This window comes from Denticeps clupeoides, chromosome 16 (genome assembly GCF_900700375.1).
Source record: "Denticeps clupeoides chromosome 16, fDenClu1.1, whole genome shotgun sequence".
Classification (NCBI taxonomy): domain Eukaryota; kingdom Metazoa; phylum Chordata; class Actinopteri; order Clupeiformes; family Denticipitidae; genus Denticeps; species Denticeps clupeoides.
Genome location: NC_041722.1, coordinates 13,717,917 through 13,733,970, shown reverse-complemented (window position 1 = coordinate 13,733,970; position 16,054 = coordinate 13,717,917). Strand labels below are relative to the sequence as shown.

The 16,054-nt window shown below is 45.2% G+C and overlaps 2 protein-coding genes across 4 annotated transcripts in view; one reads left to right on the top strand and one right to left on the bottom strand.

Annotated features, from left to right (window-relative positions):
- Positions 1 to 476: 476 nt before the first annotated feature.
- mesd (mesoderm development LRP chaperone) lies at positions 477 to 3,524 on the top strand. Of its 2 annotated transcripts, none has more exons than XM_028956881.1 (5): positions 477 to 665; positions 1,001 to 1,128; positions 1,701 to 1,938; positions 2,277 to 2,509; positions 2,796 to 3,524. In XM_028956881.1, exons 3-5 carry the CDS (start codon positions 1,786 to 1,788, stop codon positions 3,022 to 3,024), a joined length of 615 nt encoding a protein of 204 aa, XP_028812714.1. In that variant the 5' UTR covers positions 477 to 665; positions 1,001 to 1,128; positions 1,701 to 1,785; the 3' UTR covers positions 3,025 to 3,524. The 2 variants fall into 2 exon arrangements, with proteins under 2 accessions (XP_028812714.1, XP_028812713.1); XM_028956880.1 differs by having other exon boundaries at positions 1,693 to 1,938.
- Positions 3,525 to 6,780: 3,256 nt separating this feature from the next.
- cemip (cell migration inducing hyaluronidase 1) overlaps positions 6,781 to 16,054 on the bottom strand; it is a 57,625-nt gene continuing 48,351 nt past the window's right edge. For both annotated transcript variants that reach the window (XM_028956550.1, XM_028956551.1), the window contains exons 15-29: positions 15,682 to 15,751; positions 15,205 to 15,333; positions 14,651 to 14,736; positions 14,413 to 14,544; positions 14,072 to 14,107; positions 13,641 to 13,796; positions 12,311 to 12,491; positions 11,799 to 12,014; positions 11,461 to 11,672; positions 10,928 to 11,113; positions 9,906 to 10,110; positions 9,697 to 9,786; positions 9,408 to 9,565; positions 9,222 to 9,322; positions 6,781 to 8,437 (exon numbers count right to left, since the gene is read on the bottom strand). In XM_028956550.1, coding sequence (XP_028812383.1) covers positions 8,310 to 8,437; positions 9,222 to 9,322; positions 9,408 to 9,565; positions 9,697 to 9,786; positions 9,906 to 10,110; positions 10,928 to 11,113; positions 11,461 to 11,672; positions 11,799 to 12,014; positions 12,311 to 12,491; positions 13,641 to 13,796; positions 14,072 to 14,107; positions 14,413 to 14,544; positions 14,651 to 14,736; positions 15,205 to 15,333; positions 15,682 to 15,751 — 2,086 coding nt within the window. In that variant the 3' untranslated portion in view covers positions 6,781 to 8,309. The remainder of the gene's footprint in view (positions 8,438 to 9,221; positions 9,323 to 9,407; positions 9,566 to 9,696; positions 9,787 to 9,905; positions 10,111 to 10,927; positions 11,114 to 11,460; positions 11,673 to 11,798; positions 12,015 to 12,310; positions 12,492 to 13,640; positions 13,797 to 14,071; positions 14,108 to 14,412; positions 14,545 to 14,650; positions 14,737 to 15,204; positions 15,334 to 15,681; positions 15,752 to 16,054) is intronic.

The window sequence follows — 16,054 nt, the reverse complement described above, 5'->3', positions numbered from 1 at the left end:
AACATGTTTTATATTCTAGCTTCTTCAAAATAGCCGCCCTTTGCTCTGATAACTGCTTTGCACACTCTTGGCATTCTCTCGATAAGCTGAAACAGTTTTCCAACTTGAAGGAGTTCCCAGAGGTGTTTAGCACTTGTTGGCCCCTTTGACTTCACTCTGCGGTCCAGCTCACCCCAAACCATCTCAATTGGGTTCAGGTCCGGTGACTGTGGAGGTCAGGTCTCCACTTTTTGTTAAGAACATAACTCCACATGTGTTCATTCATGGTCATGAAAATGAAGAAAACACATTGAATGAGAAGGTGTGCCCAAACATTTGGCCTGTACTATGCATAGTTAATTTTTTTTAGCTAGAATATGTAATTTAATATACACCGTGATAGTATCAAAATATCATTTTGATATAGTCCCACGTCCCTCTCTGTGCTGTGTGCATGAGTTTAATGAACTAGAGAAAGAACGTAACGCAGCTGCCGTGAAGAGCTCGGCCGAAAATAAAACGCGCCCTCCCGACTCCTGCGCGGCCCGAGAGCCGCAAGACCGAAGCTCGCCGGTGAAACCCGACTCTTCGCCGCTGCCCGCGGGTGATGACGTCGGGCCGGAGGACCGCTGGTGTAGACAGGAACTGAACGTTTACGGTGTGGACGGGCCAATTGGGAGACGCAGGTGGGTCTTACCAGCTTCACACAACCTTTACAGTTTCCTACACGAGCCGAGCTTAACGTAAACTAAGAGAAACTAATTCATTATTTACTCACATCTGTATACGTCTTACTTACTGATGGGTTGTTCAAAGGTTTTGTGCATGTGGGTTATTATAACGTAACATGACATACTATGGGACATAGCAGTGATATGCCTCGATGCACAGACAAAAATGAATACTTCAGAAACCGCAGCTGTATTATTTGTGTTGTTTTAACTTCCACATTAGCCATTATGCCACTTTCCCATTCACAGTCATCATATTGTCCCTTACTATTCGTTGTTATATGATTTAGGCACATTTTCTGGACGGTGTGGACATGGATCGGGCCAGTCGGTGAAACTACAGCAGCACAGGGCCCTGTGCCATTGGGTGGAGTGTCCTGAGAGGAAACGGCTCAGATTCTGAACCGAGACGAGATGGGTAAAAATACCGAACAATGGACAAAAGACTCAGATTGCACCTAAATATTGTACAAAAAAAACAACAGTAATGCACCACATAACACTCAGAACAACAGACAAAGACCTAGATAAAAGCTTACTTCTCAATGTAATTAATGTTTTATCGATAAATGTGTGTGTTGCAGACATTCACTATATGCAGCTATACAGAAACAGATCCTTAATTTTCTAGCATTTTATTGACATGAATGTACATTGATTATGATACGAACATATGAATTGATTATGATACGAACCACTGCAGATTTCATGTAAATATTAACACTTCAAGGTGGCTTTTAATTAGGTTCCCAGACCTTTTCCTCCAGGGCCCCTTTCCTATGTAGAGTATATGATAGAATATTTTGTGAAACCCCACTCTCACTCCAACAAATGTGCATGTATTTTGCCTCCACACTCCCAATTGTTTAAATAAAGACATTTAAAATACAAATCGCCATAACAGAAGAATCACAGCAAACGTGAAACGCGTCCTGCAGCAGCATTTCCCCACATAGTTCTTCTTATTTTTAAATTCGTGCAGGTCTCCAGCTTGCAGCCCGGACGCCACGCCCCCCTCTGACGACATTCCGCTCGGCCAATCAGGCGCTTCCAGCTTCGCTCTCCAGGCGCAAAGATGGCGTCGCCCAGCGCGCTGAGGACCGTGCTCTTCTTATTCCTAATAACCTGCGTCTCATTAATACATTGCAAGGACGCTAAAGCGAAAAAGAAGAAGGATATTAGGGATTACAATGACGCCGACATGGCGAGGCTCCTTGAAGAATGGGAGGTGTGTTAAAGCTCTGTTTCTTCTGTGTCCGGTTTTTCCCGTTATCGCTCATGTTTCTTTTGCGATCCTCTTAATGTTCTTACATTCTGCTTCTTTCCACGCGTGTTCAAGTGCTCCTCGCGTCTGAACCCACTAACCCCACTAACTTAACCAGTAGCGCACAGCACAGCAGCTTCTGTACTTAAAGTAAACTCAAATGTCTCTTGTACTAATTAGGCTGTAGACTGTAAACGTGCATGAGCTTTTATTCATTATAGCTGCACTAAATAAAACGTTATGCAGTGGTCACCGCGTGTGGTTTCGACCCCGGCCGTCAGCATGTCCATGTCGTATTTCAGAAGGACGATGACATTGAAGAGGGCGACCTGCCAGAGCACAGGAGGTCCCCTCCGCCCATCGACTTCTCCAAAGTGGACGCGTCGAAGCCGGAGGAGCTCCTGAAGATGTCCAAGAAGGGCAGGACACTCATGGTGTTTGCCACGGTGTCAGGAGACCCCACTGAGAAGGAGACCGAAGAGGTCACCAGCTTGTGGCAGTCCAGCCTCTTCAATGCCAACTACGATATTCAGAGGTACATTGGTACAGTTTTTTTTCTTGTTCGCTTCATATTTAGACTTCAGACCAGATACGGGTGTAGCCATATGCGTGCAGTTACACTATTGAATGTTGGGGACACACCAGTTCATAAAATATCATGAAATATCATAAGCCGGAATTTTAAAACAGAAAATAAAAGTACCGCATCAACATTAAAGAGTATGTGACACTTTTTTGCACCTTTTCAGAATAAGAAATGACCTTACAAAAGGGATCAGGTCCGTGATCGGTCACTGACGTACGTGCTGTCTGCTCCTCAGATTCGTGGTGGGTTCCAACCGTGTCATCTTCATGCTGCGTGACGGGGCCTACGCTTGGGAAGTCAAAGACTTCCTGGTGGCCCAGGAGCGGTGTGCCGATGTGACCGTGGAAGGCCAGGTGTACCCTGGCAATGCGGCCAAGAAAGAGGACAAGGAGACAAAAACGGCTAAGAAAAAGACAGACAAAAAAGCAGCCAACAGAGCCAATAAAAGCAGGCAGGAGCTGTGAATTTATACTGTGAACAAGACGAGACTGGATCATAAGGAAAACAGGAAGAAGTTCATCTTTTTTTCATTTCTGAAACCCCCAGAATGTCCTTTTTTTGGCTTTCAGGACCACTGAGGTGGAAGGTTTCACTTGAACTCTGAAGATGCCTTGAGTACGGTAATGGCCTCGTGTTTTGTATCAAACTGTTCTACTTTCGTGCTTTTTTGAGACACTTAATGTTAAACTTGTAATTGGCACACAGTGTTATGTTCTTCATATTTGCTTTCCAGTGACAATAAAACTTTCTGATATTTTGACTTTTTTTTTTTAACTAGCAGTGTCTGTACCCCACATTATCACCACCACCATGCCCAGTCCCGTCTATTGTCTGGGGGTCAAAGGGGCCATGGGCCGCAGGAACGGGGGTGTTTCATTAATAATTTTATTATTCCTGTTGTTGTTATTAATTGCTTAGACTTTGAAACACGGCACAGACAATTCAATAAAATTTTATTCTATAATCCTATTTGGAGAGAGAGAGATGATTAGAATATGAAAATATGTCAGTCACCCTGTGATAATGAAATCTGACCTACACTACATGTTCTGAACACATGTTTTCAGATGACAGGTTGGAGAAGTTAAGATGAACAATGACATTTTCAGAAGATTTTGTTACAAGTATCAGAATCACAGGAAGAATTCCGGGATGGTGGCTGTGTTGTTTAAAAAAAAAAAAAAAAAAAAAGCCAAATCCACATCTGTGAGTCGACTGAAGTGTTAAAGAAAGTAAAATCATTTATTTCTGTGTGAGATGAGAATAAATCACTTTCAAATTAAATCTGAGCAGTTCAGATTCGGCTGCATGTTCTTGGTTGTGGAGGAAGTTAACCGGCAGATGCACTTTTAGTTATTTCTCCAGCCAGAGGAACAACCAGATTCACTGACTCTGGTGAGTAGCACTTACCCGGATCTCTTAAGTGACTCAGATTTGGTAATTTCTCCGGCCATAGGAACCGCCAGATTCACTGACTCTGTTTAGTAGCACTAACCCGGATCTCTAAGCGGCTCAGATTCAGTTATTTCTCCAGCCAGAGGAACAACCAGATTCACTGACTCTGGTTAGTAGCACTAACCCGGATCTCTTAAGTGACTCAGATTTGGTAATTTCTCCGGCCATAGGAACAACCAGATTCACTGACTCTGGTTAGTAGCACTAACCCGGATGTCTAAGTGACTCAGATTCAGTTATTTCTCCAGCCAGAGGAACAACCAGATTCACTGACTGTTTAGTAGCACTAACCCGGATCTCTAAGTGAATCTGATTCAGTTATTTTTCCAGCTAGAGGAACCTTCCCTTTCTCCTTGGTCTTTGTCTGTATCTTCCTTCACTCTTTTACATCTTTCAACCTCAGACTCGCTCTTCTCCTTACCAGTGGAAACAGACACTAACACTCTCCTCCCCTCACTCTCCCTTTCTAGGTATTATCTCTGTCCTCTGTCCTATTATCTTCCAAAAGGACATCTCCCCCTGACTATCTAAGATGTTGTGCAGCAGTCAAAGGGAACTAAGAGCAACAGAGAGGAAATATAAGAAATTACAGCTTGACTCTTGACCTGCTGCATTATCAAAAACTCCTACGCAAGTTGTCCACTAACCACACCTCTGCTAAATCTACTTTCTACAAAGCAAAACTGGAAACCTCTGCCCACAACCCTCAAAAACGTATTCTCATCTCTATTGAACCCTCCAACTCCCCCTGTTCCATCTTGCATACCCGCTAAACATTTCACCAACTTCTTCACAAGAAAGATTGAGCAAATCTGACAGACATTCTCCACCCCGACAACCCCTACTCCACCCTCTGAAGACTCGCCGACTATTTTCAAAACTCAGACTCAGATGAAATCATCCAGATCATATCTACATCCAATCCTCTCCACAATATTTCAAATCATCTCTCCTGACTGTATCCCCTTTATTTCTCACATCTTAAAAGGTTCAATTACAGTGGTGGACTAGCGGTTAAGGAAGCGGCCTCATAATCAGAAGGTTGCTGGTTCGAGGCCCGAACCACCATGTTGCCACTGAGGTGCCACTGAGCAACAAACTGCTCTCGGGCACCTGTCATGGCTGCCCACTGCTCACTAAGGGTGATGGTTAAAAGCAGAGGACACGTTTTATTGTGTCACCGTGTGCGCTGCTGTGTTTCACAACTTATATACTCACTTATAGTCTGAGTATGTAAGAAAAACTACAACAGAGTGAAGAAAATGATTTTATTCATGGTCCTAGTGAACCAGAACTGATTACTTCATTGATGGTAACATGAAAGCATGTTGTAATTTGCTCTGGAAAAGGCTGTCTGCCAAATGGCATAAATGTAAATTAGATTCGTTTGTAAAACACGCTGTAGGAATTTCTGCGCGGTAAACGTTAATAATTTCTATGCATGAGGAATGTGAGAATTGGTATATGGAATGGAATGTGGAATTGGTATATGGTGTCTCTTTTGCATTTGCTAACTGTCTGATTAAAGAAAGTGAAGTAAAAGTCATCATGATACACAGCACAGCGCACGGTGACACAAATGTGTCCTCTGCTTTTAACCGTCACCCTTGGTGAGCAGTGGGCAGCCATGACAGGCGCCCGGGAGCAGTGTGTGGGGACGGTGCTTTGCTCAGTGGCACCTCAGCCTACCGGTATTCAATCCCGCAACCTTCTGATTACGGGGCCACTTCCTTAGCCGCTAGGCCACCACCGCCCCAGCTAGATCATATGAACCCTCATATTTTCTCACCATCAGGTAAAGCCCAAAAACTTTCACCTTATCCTCTTCACTCTCTTCCTCTCCGTCGAAGAACATGTTTTTGGCCTCCAGAGTTAGGGTTAGGGTTAAAGGGTTCCGGCAGTCCCAGTGAGCTGTGTGTAGATCGCTCTCCAGTTCACAGTGGAGAGGCCAGACACGCCCGGAAGCAGATGCTTCACACACATGTGGGTAAAGGCTCATGGCATCAAGACATACATGCATGGAACCGCAGCGGCCAATGGTGTTTCAGCTTCACCCCTCCTTCCTTTCGCATGGATGTGTTTTGCAGTCACCTCATGGGTCTTCTCGAGATATAAGATGGGCCCTCAGATAGATGCCAGACATTCCATAAATTTTTCTTTTCACTTATGCTTTGTGTAACCTACAGTGACCCTCATGTATGTTTGGATGTATTGGCACACTAGTAAAATGAAACTAGGGATGTCAATATAGTAATATTTTTATCACGATTAAATATAAATTAATGTAAGACTGTGAACACAGCTGTGTTTTTTGTTTACACTCACACGTATATGTCACATGTCTGCTGTGCAAGGGGCAGGAATTCAACCAATCATTGTTACTCAATCGTGACTCCATTAGCAGTTAACTAAGCATAAACCCATTTTTAAAATAAGGAAGACAACCAAACAAATCATGAATAGCAAAAAGAAAATCTGAGTAGGTTTTATGTAATGTAATCCTGGGACCATTTTCATAACATAACATCCTGGTGTATAAAAAGGCACACAACAGTGCTGACAGTACAAATTTTAGACACCAGGGGCAGGAGAAATTCCATGAAGTGGGATTATTTTAGTTAGTGATTAACCAGAAGGAGGAACGTTCCTTCCTTCGGTAGGAGCCTTCTTCGGTCAACTGACAGAGAAAACCTGCTTTATGGAACACTACTGTAAAAAAAAAGTATATTGATGTATGCAAATGAACACCCAGAAATGAAACGAGATCATCTTTTAATCATTTATTTCTGTACAAAATTGTCATGGACAAAACTTTAAGTTTGTTTCCATCACTTCCGCCAGACACATTTACATCACAGCAATGTACAAGTAAACCAACTGAAGATACTGAATATTATGAGCGATATGCTGGAGGGCTGAATACTGAATATAAATGATGGCAACCGCTTTGTACAATGAGGACAGGAATACATTACACCCTTAATGACGTCCCTTCTGCACGTGTTGAGGGACAGTTGTGCCTGTACAATAAATAAGTAGAAAATATATCTCTGATATCAATCTGAGGAATTTTAGAAAGACATGAAACATACAAAACACAAACAAATACAATCTCCGAAAAAAGACCAGCTATTTCGGCAAAGAGTTACTCGCCGGCTTCTTGCCGAAAGGAGAGAAAGGGACGAATGGATCTGAAGGGGCATATTGCTAACTGTGCTTCTTTTGGCCATCTTTGGCCTGGATGCCCCTAACCCTGGCAGGGAAAGATGGGGACTTCATGGACCCTTCAAGGACCTTCTGGAGTTTCTTATTATACGTTCACTGGTGAAACGATCACGTGTGTCAAAGGCGGCATGTACTTTTTTCCATTACACATCGATTTATGCATTAGCAGAGACCAGCATGTTAGCTGAAAAAAGGGAAAATAATGCAAAAAAACCACCCCTACTGAGTCATGGTACAATCCATCACGTTATATCAGCATCAGCTTCTATTGTAGTCAGGAGGCAACAAAGCTGAAACAGCCGCTGTGGATTTTTGGACAAATAGGGCAAAGCACCTTCAAACTCCAACGCAACGTACAGTTTCCCTCAAATCACAGAGGTGTCGGTATTATTTGTGACCTGTGGTTTGCCATCACCTACTTTCTGTTTTTCCTTCTCAAAGTTCATCCACACTGCGTTGCAGGTAAATATCCCAACTGTGCGTTTCTATCCTGGAGAGGAAAGCACCATTAAAGGTCCCATCCATTACAGGTGTTTATAGCACCCAGATGGTTTCGTGAGTGACATCAGAACAGTACATGTAGTAACCGTGAGTGTGTTTAGTTGAGCTTTTTTTTTTAAAGAAACAAACACAAAGCACATTTGACCTGTATCTGCATTTCGGGTTCGTCCACATCTCTTTTTTCTATTTCTTGCTGGTACTCAACAAATACGCCACAAAAACCCAGTATGAGAGAATTATGAGGACACCCCCCCAACCCAACAAAATATCTCATTTGGAATGGTTCAACATCACTTTAAAAAGGACAAATGTAGGAATGTTTTTCTCAAATAGTTTTTTTTCGTGAGGGGTCAAGTATATTCAAATGACGACACAATCTAAATCACTCACGTTCCACATTGTCACATACACTGAGACCGGCTGGGAGGGCTGGTGTGCAACACGAACACATGCGTTAGGTTGAATTCTTTTTTGAGATCTCGGGTTCAGTAGTCCTCTGTGTGTGTGCTTGGCGAGCGGCTCTCGCGCTGTTCTCTCGACGAGAGTTTCTGAGCTCACAGTCCCGCCTTCACAGCTTCAGCTTCCTGACTATGGGCACGGGTAAAACCTGGTGGATCTTTGCCCTCTCGTCATCCACGACCATGCGCACCCAGTCCGGCCTGAAGCTTCCTTTGAAGCCCACAAAGGCCAGTTTATCTGGAGAGAGAGAGAGGGAGGGGGGCAGAAAAGAGATGTTACTGCCGCCACGCTCCCATTGTTTTCTGGATTTATGTCTGAGGAGGAGGGGTTCAGATGTGTGCCTGCAGAGCTGGGAGGGGTAGAGGAAGAGGAAGGAAGGATCCTGCTGCTCTGGCATGTGTCTGAGTGCAGGCCGGCTCTCAGAAGCTCATCTATTTCACACACAAGTGGCATGTTTATCGAAACGCTCTGTATGCTAGTGTGCACCACAGCAGGAAATCCATTAGTGGAGTATGCTATTTGTCTCTTGCAAAACTTTTTTTCTGGGGTACAAATAATAAATCATACTAAATGTAATTATGACTTTGGAAAAACAGACAATTAGAGCAAACATTCCCTCATAGATTGGTCTCCAATTGTGAAACACATTTTTCATAATTTCAGTCAGCTTTTTAATACTGCCCTCTAGTGTCTGTTTGAGGATAAACTACTTTAGATTTTACAACGACTGACGTATGATTAAATGAAACATTACCTATTATATGCTATTATTTCCAAAAAAAAAAATTAATCTGGAATTCTCCCACTGTAACTTGGTAGAATGACTAACAATGATGATAGATTATTATTACAAAAACGAATTTAAATATATCATCAGATAAGTGATCAGATAATGAGAATCAAATGAAAAGACTAATTATTTAAAAAATATAGTAGGTAATTAACTAAAAGAACTGTTAATGACTGGTGATATATTTTTAATAACTTTGTTTGATATTTGTGTATATGTATTTGTTTGTACCCTTCAGCTTCACATTGGGATCTGCTCCAAGATGCCCAAGAGCTTTGGTCCAAGTTCCTCTGGTGACAAGTCGTCCTTTTGAGGTTATTGCCACTATCGAGCTGTGTGTACAAACACGAGTGTCAAGGCATTATTCCGCTGGACACATTTGTCCTGCATGCAACTGGAGACAGATATAGATCTTACTCGTCCTTAATGCTGGTGATGTAGTTCTCAATTTGTGCTGGAATGCCCATAAGGATGGCGTTTCTGAAGCCCTTGGTGTCGAGCAATTTTCCGGAATGGCCATCAATGACAGTCAGCTGCACTCCATCATCAGCTTGATAGAGCTTCTTTCCATTGACCTGTCAGCACATGACAGTAATTCCTTTTTCACAGGCCAAATTCAGTACTAAATCACTAAGGGTGATGTATGGGTCAATAATATGCTACCGATAGTCACTTGAAGTCAAATGAGCATTAAAGGTGAACTTACTTCAATGAAAGAAAAGTCCTCTTTGATGTGGAAAAAGCGTGTATTGTATGACTCCATCTTCATCTCCAAGAAATGTTCTGATGTCTCTGGCTGTAAGTGAGCAAAGTCATTTTGCCATTGCCATTATTTACAATACTACATGACATTCAGAGCAAGACATTTTCTGTGCTGCATAACAGCAGAGCATCAAATGAGTAACACTGGCCTACCAGTCTGGAACGAGGTAGCTTTTTGGGCATGGGCACATCAACGACCGGCAGCTCGGCATATTTAGGATAGGCCGCAGCCATGCAGTCACTGGGCCCGCTGCCTTTGGGAATTATGGCTTTGATCTTCACTCTCTCACATCCTTTCACTGAGCAGAAAGCAAAATCCTCTTTCTCATTGTGGGCTTTGAGTTTTACGAAGAGAAGCCTGGGGGGTGCAGAGGACACGCCAATCACTGCTTAGCACCCAGAGCACAACCTTACAGAAAGAATCCAGTTAAGTGGGGTACGTCTGCAGAGAATGCCAATGTGATGTTTGAGACAACCTGACTAAGCAGCCTTTTACTGTCATGTGACTTTACACTGACAGGTAGAGTGAATGTCATTGATGTGCAGATAAAAGTGTAAGGATTTGAGCAACTTTGAGCCAAATTGAGATGCTGAGATGTCTCGGTTATAGCATCTCCAAAACTGCAACTCTAGTGGGATGTGCCTGGTCTACAGTGGTCAGGACCTACCAAAAGTGGTGCAAGGAAGGAAACCTGGTAAATCACAAGGGATCACTGATGCACAAGGGGAGCACATTCTGGCCTGTCTGATCTAATCTAATAGAAGCGCTGCTCATTTTACTGAAAAGGTTTGTGCTGGTTCTGATAGAAAGGTGCACCACTGTCTGAGTACAGGGCTATGTCACAGGAGACCATGCTGATCACCACCCCTTTGGGTACATCAGAACTGGACCACAGAGCAATGAAAGAAAGTGGCCTGGTCTGATGAATCATGTTTTCTTTTATGTTATGGGTTCTGGGCATGACTAGGTCCACCAATGAAGGCACCACTACTTACATAAGAACTTAAATAATCTGCTATTTCTAGGACACCTCATGGGGTCTAGTCAGTATTTTAATGTCTAATGGTCATAATGTGGTGGCTGATCGCTGAATTTAAACTCCAACTAGATCAAAACCTAGTTAAACAAGAATAAAGTCTTTCCTCCAAAGATTTCCCGTTGGACTTGTACATACCCAGTGTCCTCCTCCCAGTAATAGTAGCCCCTGGCCTGGTGCAAGTGTCCCATCTTCTCTTTCTCCATGGTCCTCATGAAAACCCCCGTTTTCCGGGTCACTTTGGTGAGGCGGTTGTGAATGTCGGAGATGATTGTGAAAGTCGTCCCTCTGGGATAACAGATGCCAACGTTGATCCACTCACCCCTGTGTAAACCAACACACCATTCATCAAAAAAAACGTTTGTTACAGTGAACCAATCTAACCCATAGGGGGCACCAGAGGGCTGTGGATGCAGATCAGCCTGTTGCAGCTCATGAACACCCAAGATCTCGAATGACTGCTATGCCTCTGTCTGTCACCACTGTTGACATTTGCTGCTTCAGAGGATCGGCATTAGTCACACATTCCCTCCCCAAATAAAGAACTCATCTCTTTGCAGCCCAGTGATTTTTCAGAGTGCTGTTCAAAATGCATGATGGGTAAACACGTGTTTAAAACAATGTGCGGTTTCGGGCGTGTGCGTATTTGGCGGGGGGCGCGTGCTGCTGACCTGTTAAAGTTTATGAGCCAGATAGTGACCTCCAGAGGAGCCACTTGGTCCCAGTGCATTGTGTATCCTTTAGCCAGGGTGACCACGGGCTGGAACTGCTGGTAGTGGTTCCTCTTGCCCAGGGCACCCACAAGGTGCAGAGGGCGATCGGGGTACTCATCCTTCACCATGTTCATGTCCAGATTGGCCGGGTTCCGTGTCTGTATGTATATCTGTGCAGTAGAAATAAAAAATGAGCCAGTGATGGTAAACAAGATCATTTTGGAAGAAAGGGTGTGTATGTGTATGTGGGTGGGTGCGTGAAGATGTCTGCACTGACAGATTCTGGCGAGTCGCACCTGGGCGTAGTTCCCGCTGCAGATGGCCGCCTTCCAGTCGGGCACGTCGATGCAGTCCGGGTGACGGAGCAGCCAGTTGTCCTCCTTGACCAGGAACGCCCCTGGGTACTCACTGACCGAGCCGTCCACATCATGGAATATGGTGGTCTTGTCCCCGTCCATCTGCATCTCACTGAACCAGGGTCCAGGCTCCCCGAAGAACACTCGGGACGTGATCTGGTTGGCACAGGGCGAGAAGCAGGCCAGTGAACTGTGCTGAGTGTCGGTGTTCCTGTCTCACCTCCGCCAGACTTTCCCCTCCCTACTGAGACTCGCGGTGCTGGTAATTCGTACCGACACTCCCTTCATCTAATCAATCCCCACGTCGTCTCTCTCACCCTCATCGCCCTGGAACAGCGGATAATCCGCTGTCGACATGAAATTCATTTCCACACACTGCACCACGCACATTAGCAAATTGGCACACGGGAACCAGGAGTTGGGAACAGGGGTCGCCCCGGGGGAGGACGTACCGGCACGTTGTCGAATGTGATGTCGGTGACATTGTTGTTGGGGCAGCTCTGCCAGGAGTTGTTAAGTCGGAAGCCAAAAGCGCTTGTGTGGCGTCCATCCAGAGCGATGTATTTGCGGAAGGTGCAGTTCTGGACGTTGATGGGACCATCATATATCTGCATTCCTCGAATGGGAAAATTCCTATAGGCGAGAAAATTATACCTCGCTGGATGCCAAGTTGTCAAATCGTTTCTCATCTGCAACATCAGAACCTTCCATCTGCTCTCTGCACTTTAATATCAACGATTCTGAAGGGACTGACATTTGGGTGGAAACTATTTCACGAGAAAAAAAACACATTCGGGTAAACAGTGCATGAAAATACATTTCACACACTTTAACACTCATGTGTCATCACTGCAAACACTATCAAATGGAGGTAAATAGAAAAAGATTTTCGGTGCACACTAGGAATTCTGATTCAAAAACCAGTTGGGAAGTTTATTCACTACCAGTCAAATAATTTAACAGACTTTCTTGGACTATTTTTACATTGTGGAACAAAACAAAAGACTATCGAATACCACATGATGTCAACCACCTTAATTATACAATGGAGATGGTTTTCCAACAATCTAGAAAGCGTTTGCTGATTACTGATGACGCATATTAATGAGTTTCATCATAACCTGAAGCAGGTCGTGATGGTGCCAGTAGTGTGCCAAGCAGTCCTGCACCTCACTCTCTCACTATCCTTAACCGCTTAGTTCTGTTATGGGCTGCCAGACCCCATCCTGGTACACTGAGCGCAGGGCGGGGCAGGGCAGGGCACCCAGGACAGGGTGCCAGTCCAGCACAGGGGACAGACACACCATTCACTCACACACTCACACCTTTGGATGGCTGAAGGAAATCGGAGAACCTGGAGGAAACCCATGCCAACATGGGGAGAATAGGCAAACTCAGCACGCATAAGGTCAGATCGTGGATTCTATCTCACAACCTTAGAGGCCACGTTGCTGAATGTGCAACACTGTGTGTAACTTCTGTATGAGTTGAAACTTTTGACTAGTAGTGTATGCTGAATACAGATGGTTAAGAAATTAAAGTTATCAAGGATATGTGACCAATAACCTATTTTCTAGGTTATTGGTCACTGGTGTCTAACATGATGATGATGATGGGGATGATGACCACATCCATAGTATCTCCACATCATATGATATTCTCCAATCTCAGGCTAACTCAATACAGGTCACTATATTTAAATAGAGAAGAGGAGAACTAGACCTTCTAGAATAGTTTCCCCTGGTGTTTGAGGATCTCCTGGTGTGTTTAATGCTTACTTACACTCCTCTGGGAAGTGTCCTCTTCTCCATGTCTGGGCCTCCGGGCCCCCAGACGCCATTGTCAGGGATGGGCACCCCACGGTTCTCACTCTCTCCCACAAACAGGGAGTTTTTCACCTCCTGACGTGAGCCATCATCATCTGGGAAGGTCCCACCGCTGCAGGGATAAGACGGACTCTTTCAGTGCAGGTTTTTCTTCTTTAACACACACTCCACATCCCTAAAGCAGCTACTCTCACGCCCGCTAAATTACTTTCACACACACGTGGCCCTCTAAGTTCTCGCCGAGTCGCCATCCGTCTCCATATAAGGCAATTTCCAATTACAGTAGCAATGCGGGGGTCTCATAATGCATTCCATAAATAAAAACACATCAATATCTGTGCTGAGAAATGTGTTTAAGGGTAAAAAAAAACAGATTAACTCCCTTACCTGGCAAGGGTCAGGCCAATTCCATTATCAGCGAATCTGTTGGAGAGAACATAGCAGCGCAGTTAAATTGGTGCACGTGCCAGAATGATTAGCATCGGCAAGGCAACGGATAAATCCCTCAACATATATATTAGCTGTGGCAGTGTATAAACGCAGCCCAGCAGAAAATGCTGAGGAATATTATATCAGCCACGAAGAAATTTCTAGCCGGGCGAATTCTCCACCGTTCGGAGAGCAGAAAAGCCGGAGCTCCAGGATAATTGGAGCAGTGCCGGGTTCGTTAGGGTGATAATTGGAGTGAGACGGGTTTTCGAGGCAGAGGTGAGGCAAGCGCTACTCACTGGCAGTCATCCAGCCATACGTCTCCCCCCCGCAGCCACGCTCCGTGGTCCTGGTTCTTGTAGGCCACAAAGTGGTGAATCAGAGCCGGGACTCTGGGCTTAAAGGGATCCGAGTCCAGGTGGGGGCCGTACCTGGGTAATTCCCCCCGGGGAGGAGACAGACACATGCAGCTTCAGTGGCCTGCAGTGCAGCACTGCTGGGCCTGAGGGATAAAGTCGCATTTGCTACAGCACTCACCTCGCTCCCACGAGTGAGAGGTAGGGACGCTTGTCCTTGGCATTGGCTTCGGTGGTCTTCACCCCGTTATCAAGGATCATCCCTGCCTACAAAATAATGAGCAAACAAAAAGGGTATATAAACTGCAACATCTTATTAATTCCCTCTGATCTAACAGTCATTCCGTTTGAAGGTTCTGTGTGTTCGCTATGCATGAATATATGTGAGGCGTGCTCCTTGCATTGTATGCTGGCATCCGCTGCAAGCGCCATCGGCTCCAGGCGACGGCATAATTGCCCTGAGTCTAAAATCCAGAGCCACATTATTCACCCGGCTCATAACACGAAGCTTCCTGAGATTCCAGTCAGCTGATGTTTTATTAAAATGGAGGCTGCAGCCTGAGATGAATTATATTTCAATTAAACAGGGTTATAACGGAAGGGGGAGGGATGCGGTACATTACGATCAGAGAAGGCGTAAAAGAGTTCAGCTCCAAATATTCTGAGCCTTCCTCTGTTGTTCCATGGCCCATAAATCAGACGGCAGGGGTGTCTTCACTCAGTTTTTTCTCTTACCCTGTAGTTGGAGTGGGCGCGGTTGTTGATGAAGTGGCCCATAGGGGTGTGCTCGGTCCTGCCGGGGGAGTACATGCCCTCAGAGGGTCCAGTGGGAACGTGGTGGAATATGAACCAAAACCCTGTCTCCTGCAGGGAAAACACACAAACACACACACACATGCTGCGTGTATTCAGATAAGTGGGACATGCACGCCTGAGCTAATGGTGCTCATCACTGCAGAGCCCCTCCGAAATAAACAGAGCAGCGCAGACACTCACGGCTCATCACGCACGCACACACAAACAAACACACACTCTCCCAGGGCACATCCACGGATGCGTTGTAATGCAGAATCATGCAGATGGCTTGGACAGGAGCGCGGGGGTTAACCCCGGTCGCTGTTCCATAGGTGCGCTGTATAGAGCCATACAGTGGCGCCATTAATCAGGTCCACTCGAGCAGTAACGAGACGGACAGATGGGACCACCGCTCACCTCCGAGCCTGCAGCTGCACAGTTGATGAGGTTGTTATTGGGGTTAGCCATCCAGAAGGTGGACGTGGCACTGCAACAAGAGACAGGGAAGAAGAGCGAGAGAGGAGGGATGAAGAAAGGCCTCTGATTAGGGCTCATTACTGACAGGCCTCTGCCCACTCTCACCCGGGGCTCTAACAGCGCTGATTTCACACCGGCCGCCCCGAAACAACATCGACCCGGCCACAATCATCATCACAGTTCAAATCACTGCCTATACACAGCCCTACCTCCCCCCAACAAATCCTGCCGAGCCTCTCTCAAACCTGAGATCTTGGAATTTGATTATCGTACAAAACCCCAGGTTAGGATTTGTAGCCTTAATAATCAGCAA

Excerpts from the sequence above, each read along its gene's own strand:
- mesd (XM_028956881.1), top strand. The coding sequence starts at position 1,786 with ATGGCGTCGCCCAGCGCGCTGAGGACCGTGCTCTTCTTATTCCTAATA. Across the intron at positions 1,939-2,276 it reads GGCTCCTTGAAGAATGGGAG|AAGGACGATGACATTGAAGA; the intron begins GTGTGTTAAAGC and ends GTCGTATTTCAG. Across the intron at positions 2,510-2,795 it reads GCCAACTACGATATTCAGAG|ATTCGTGGTGGGTTCCAACC; the intron begins GTACATTGGTAC and ends TCTGCTCCTCAG.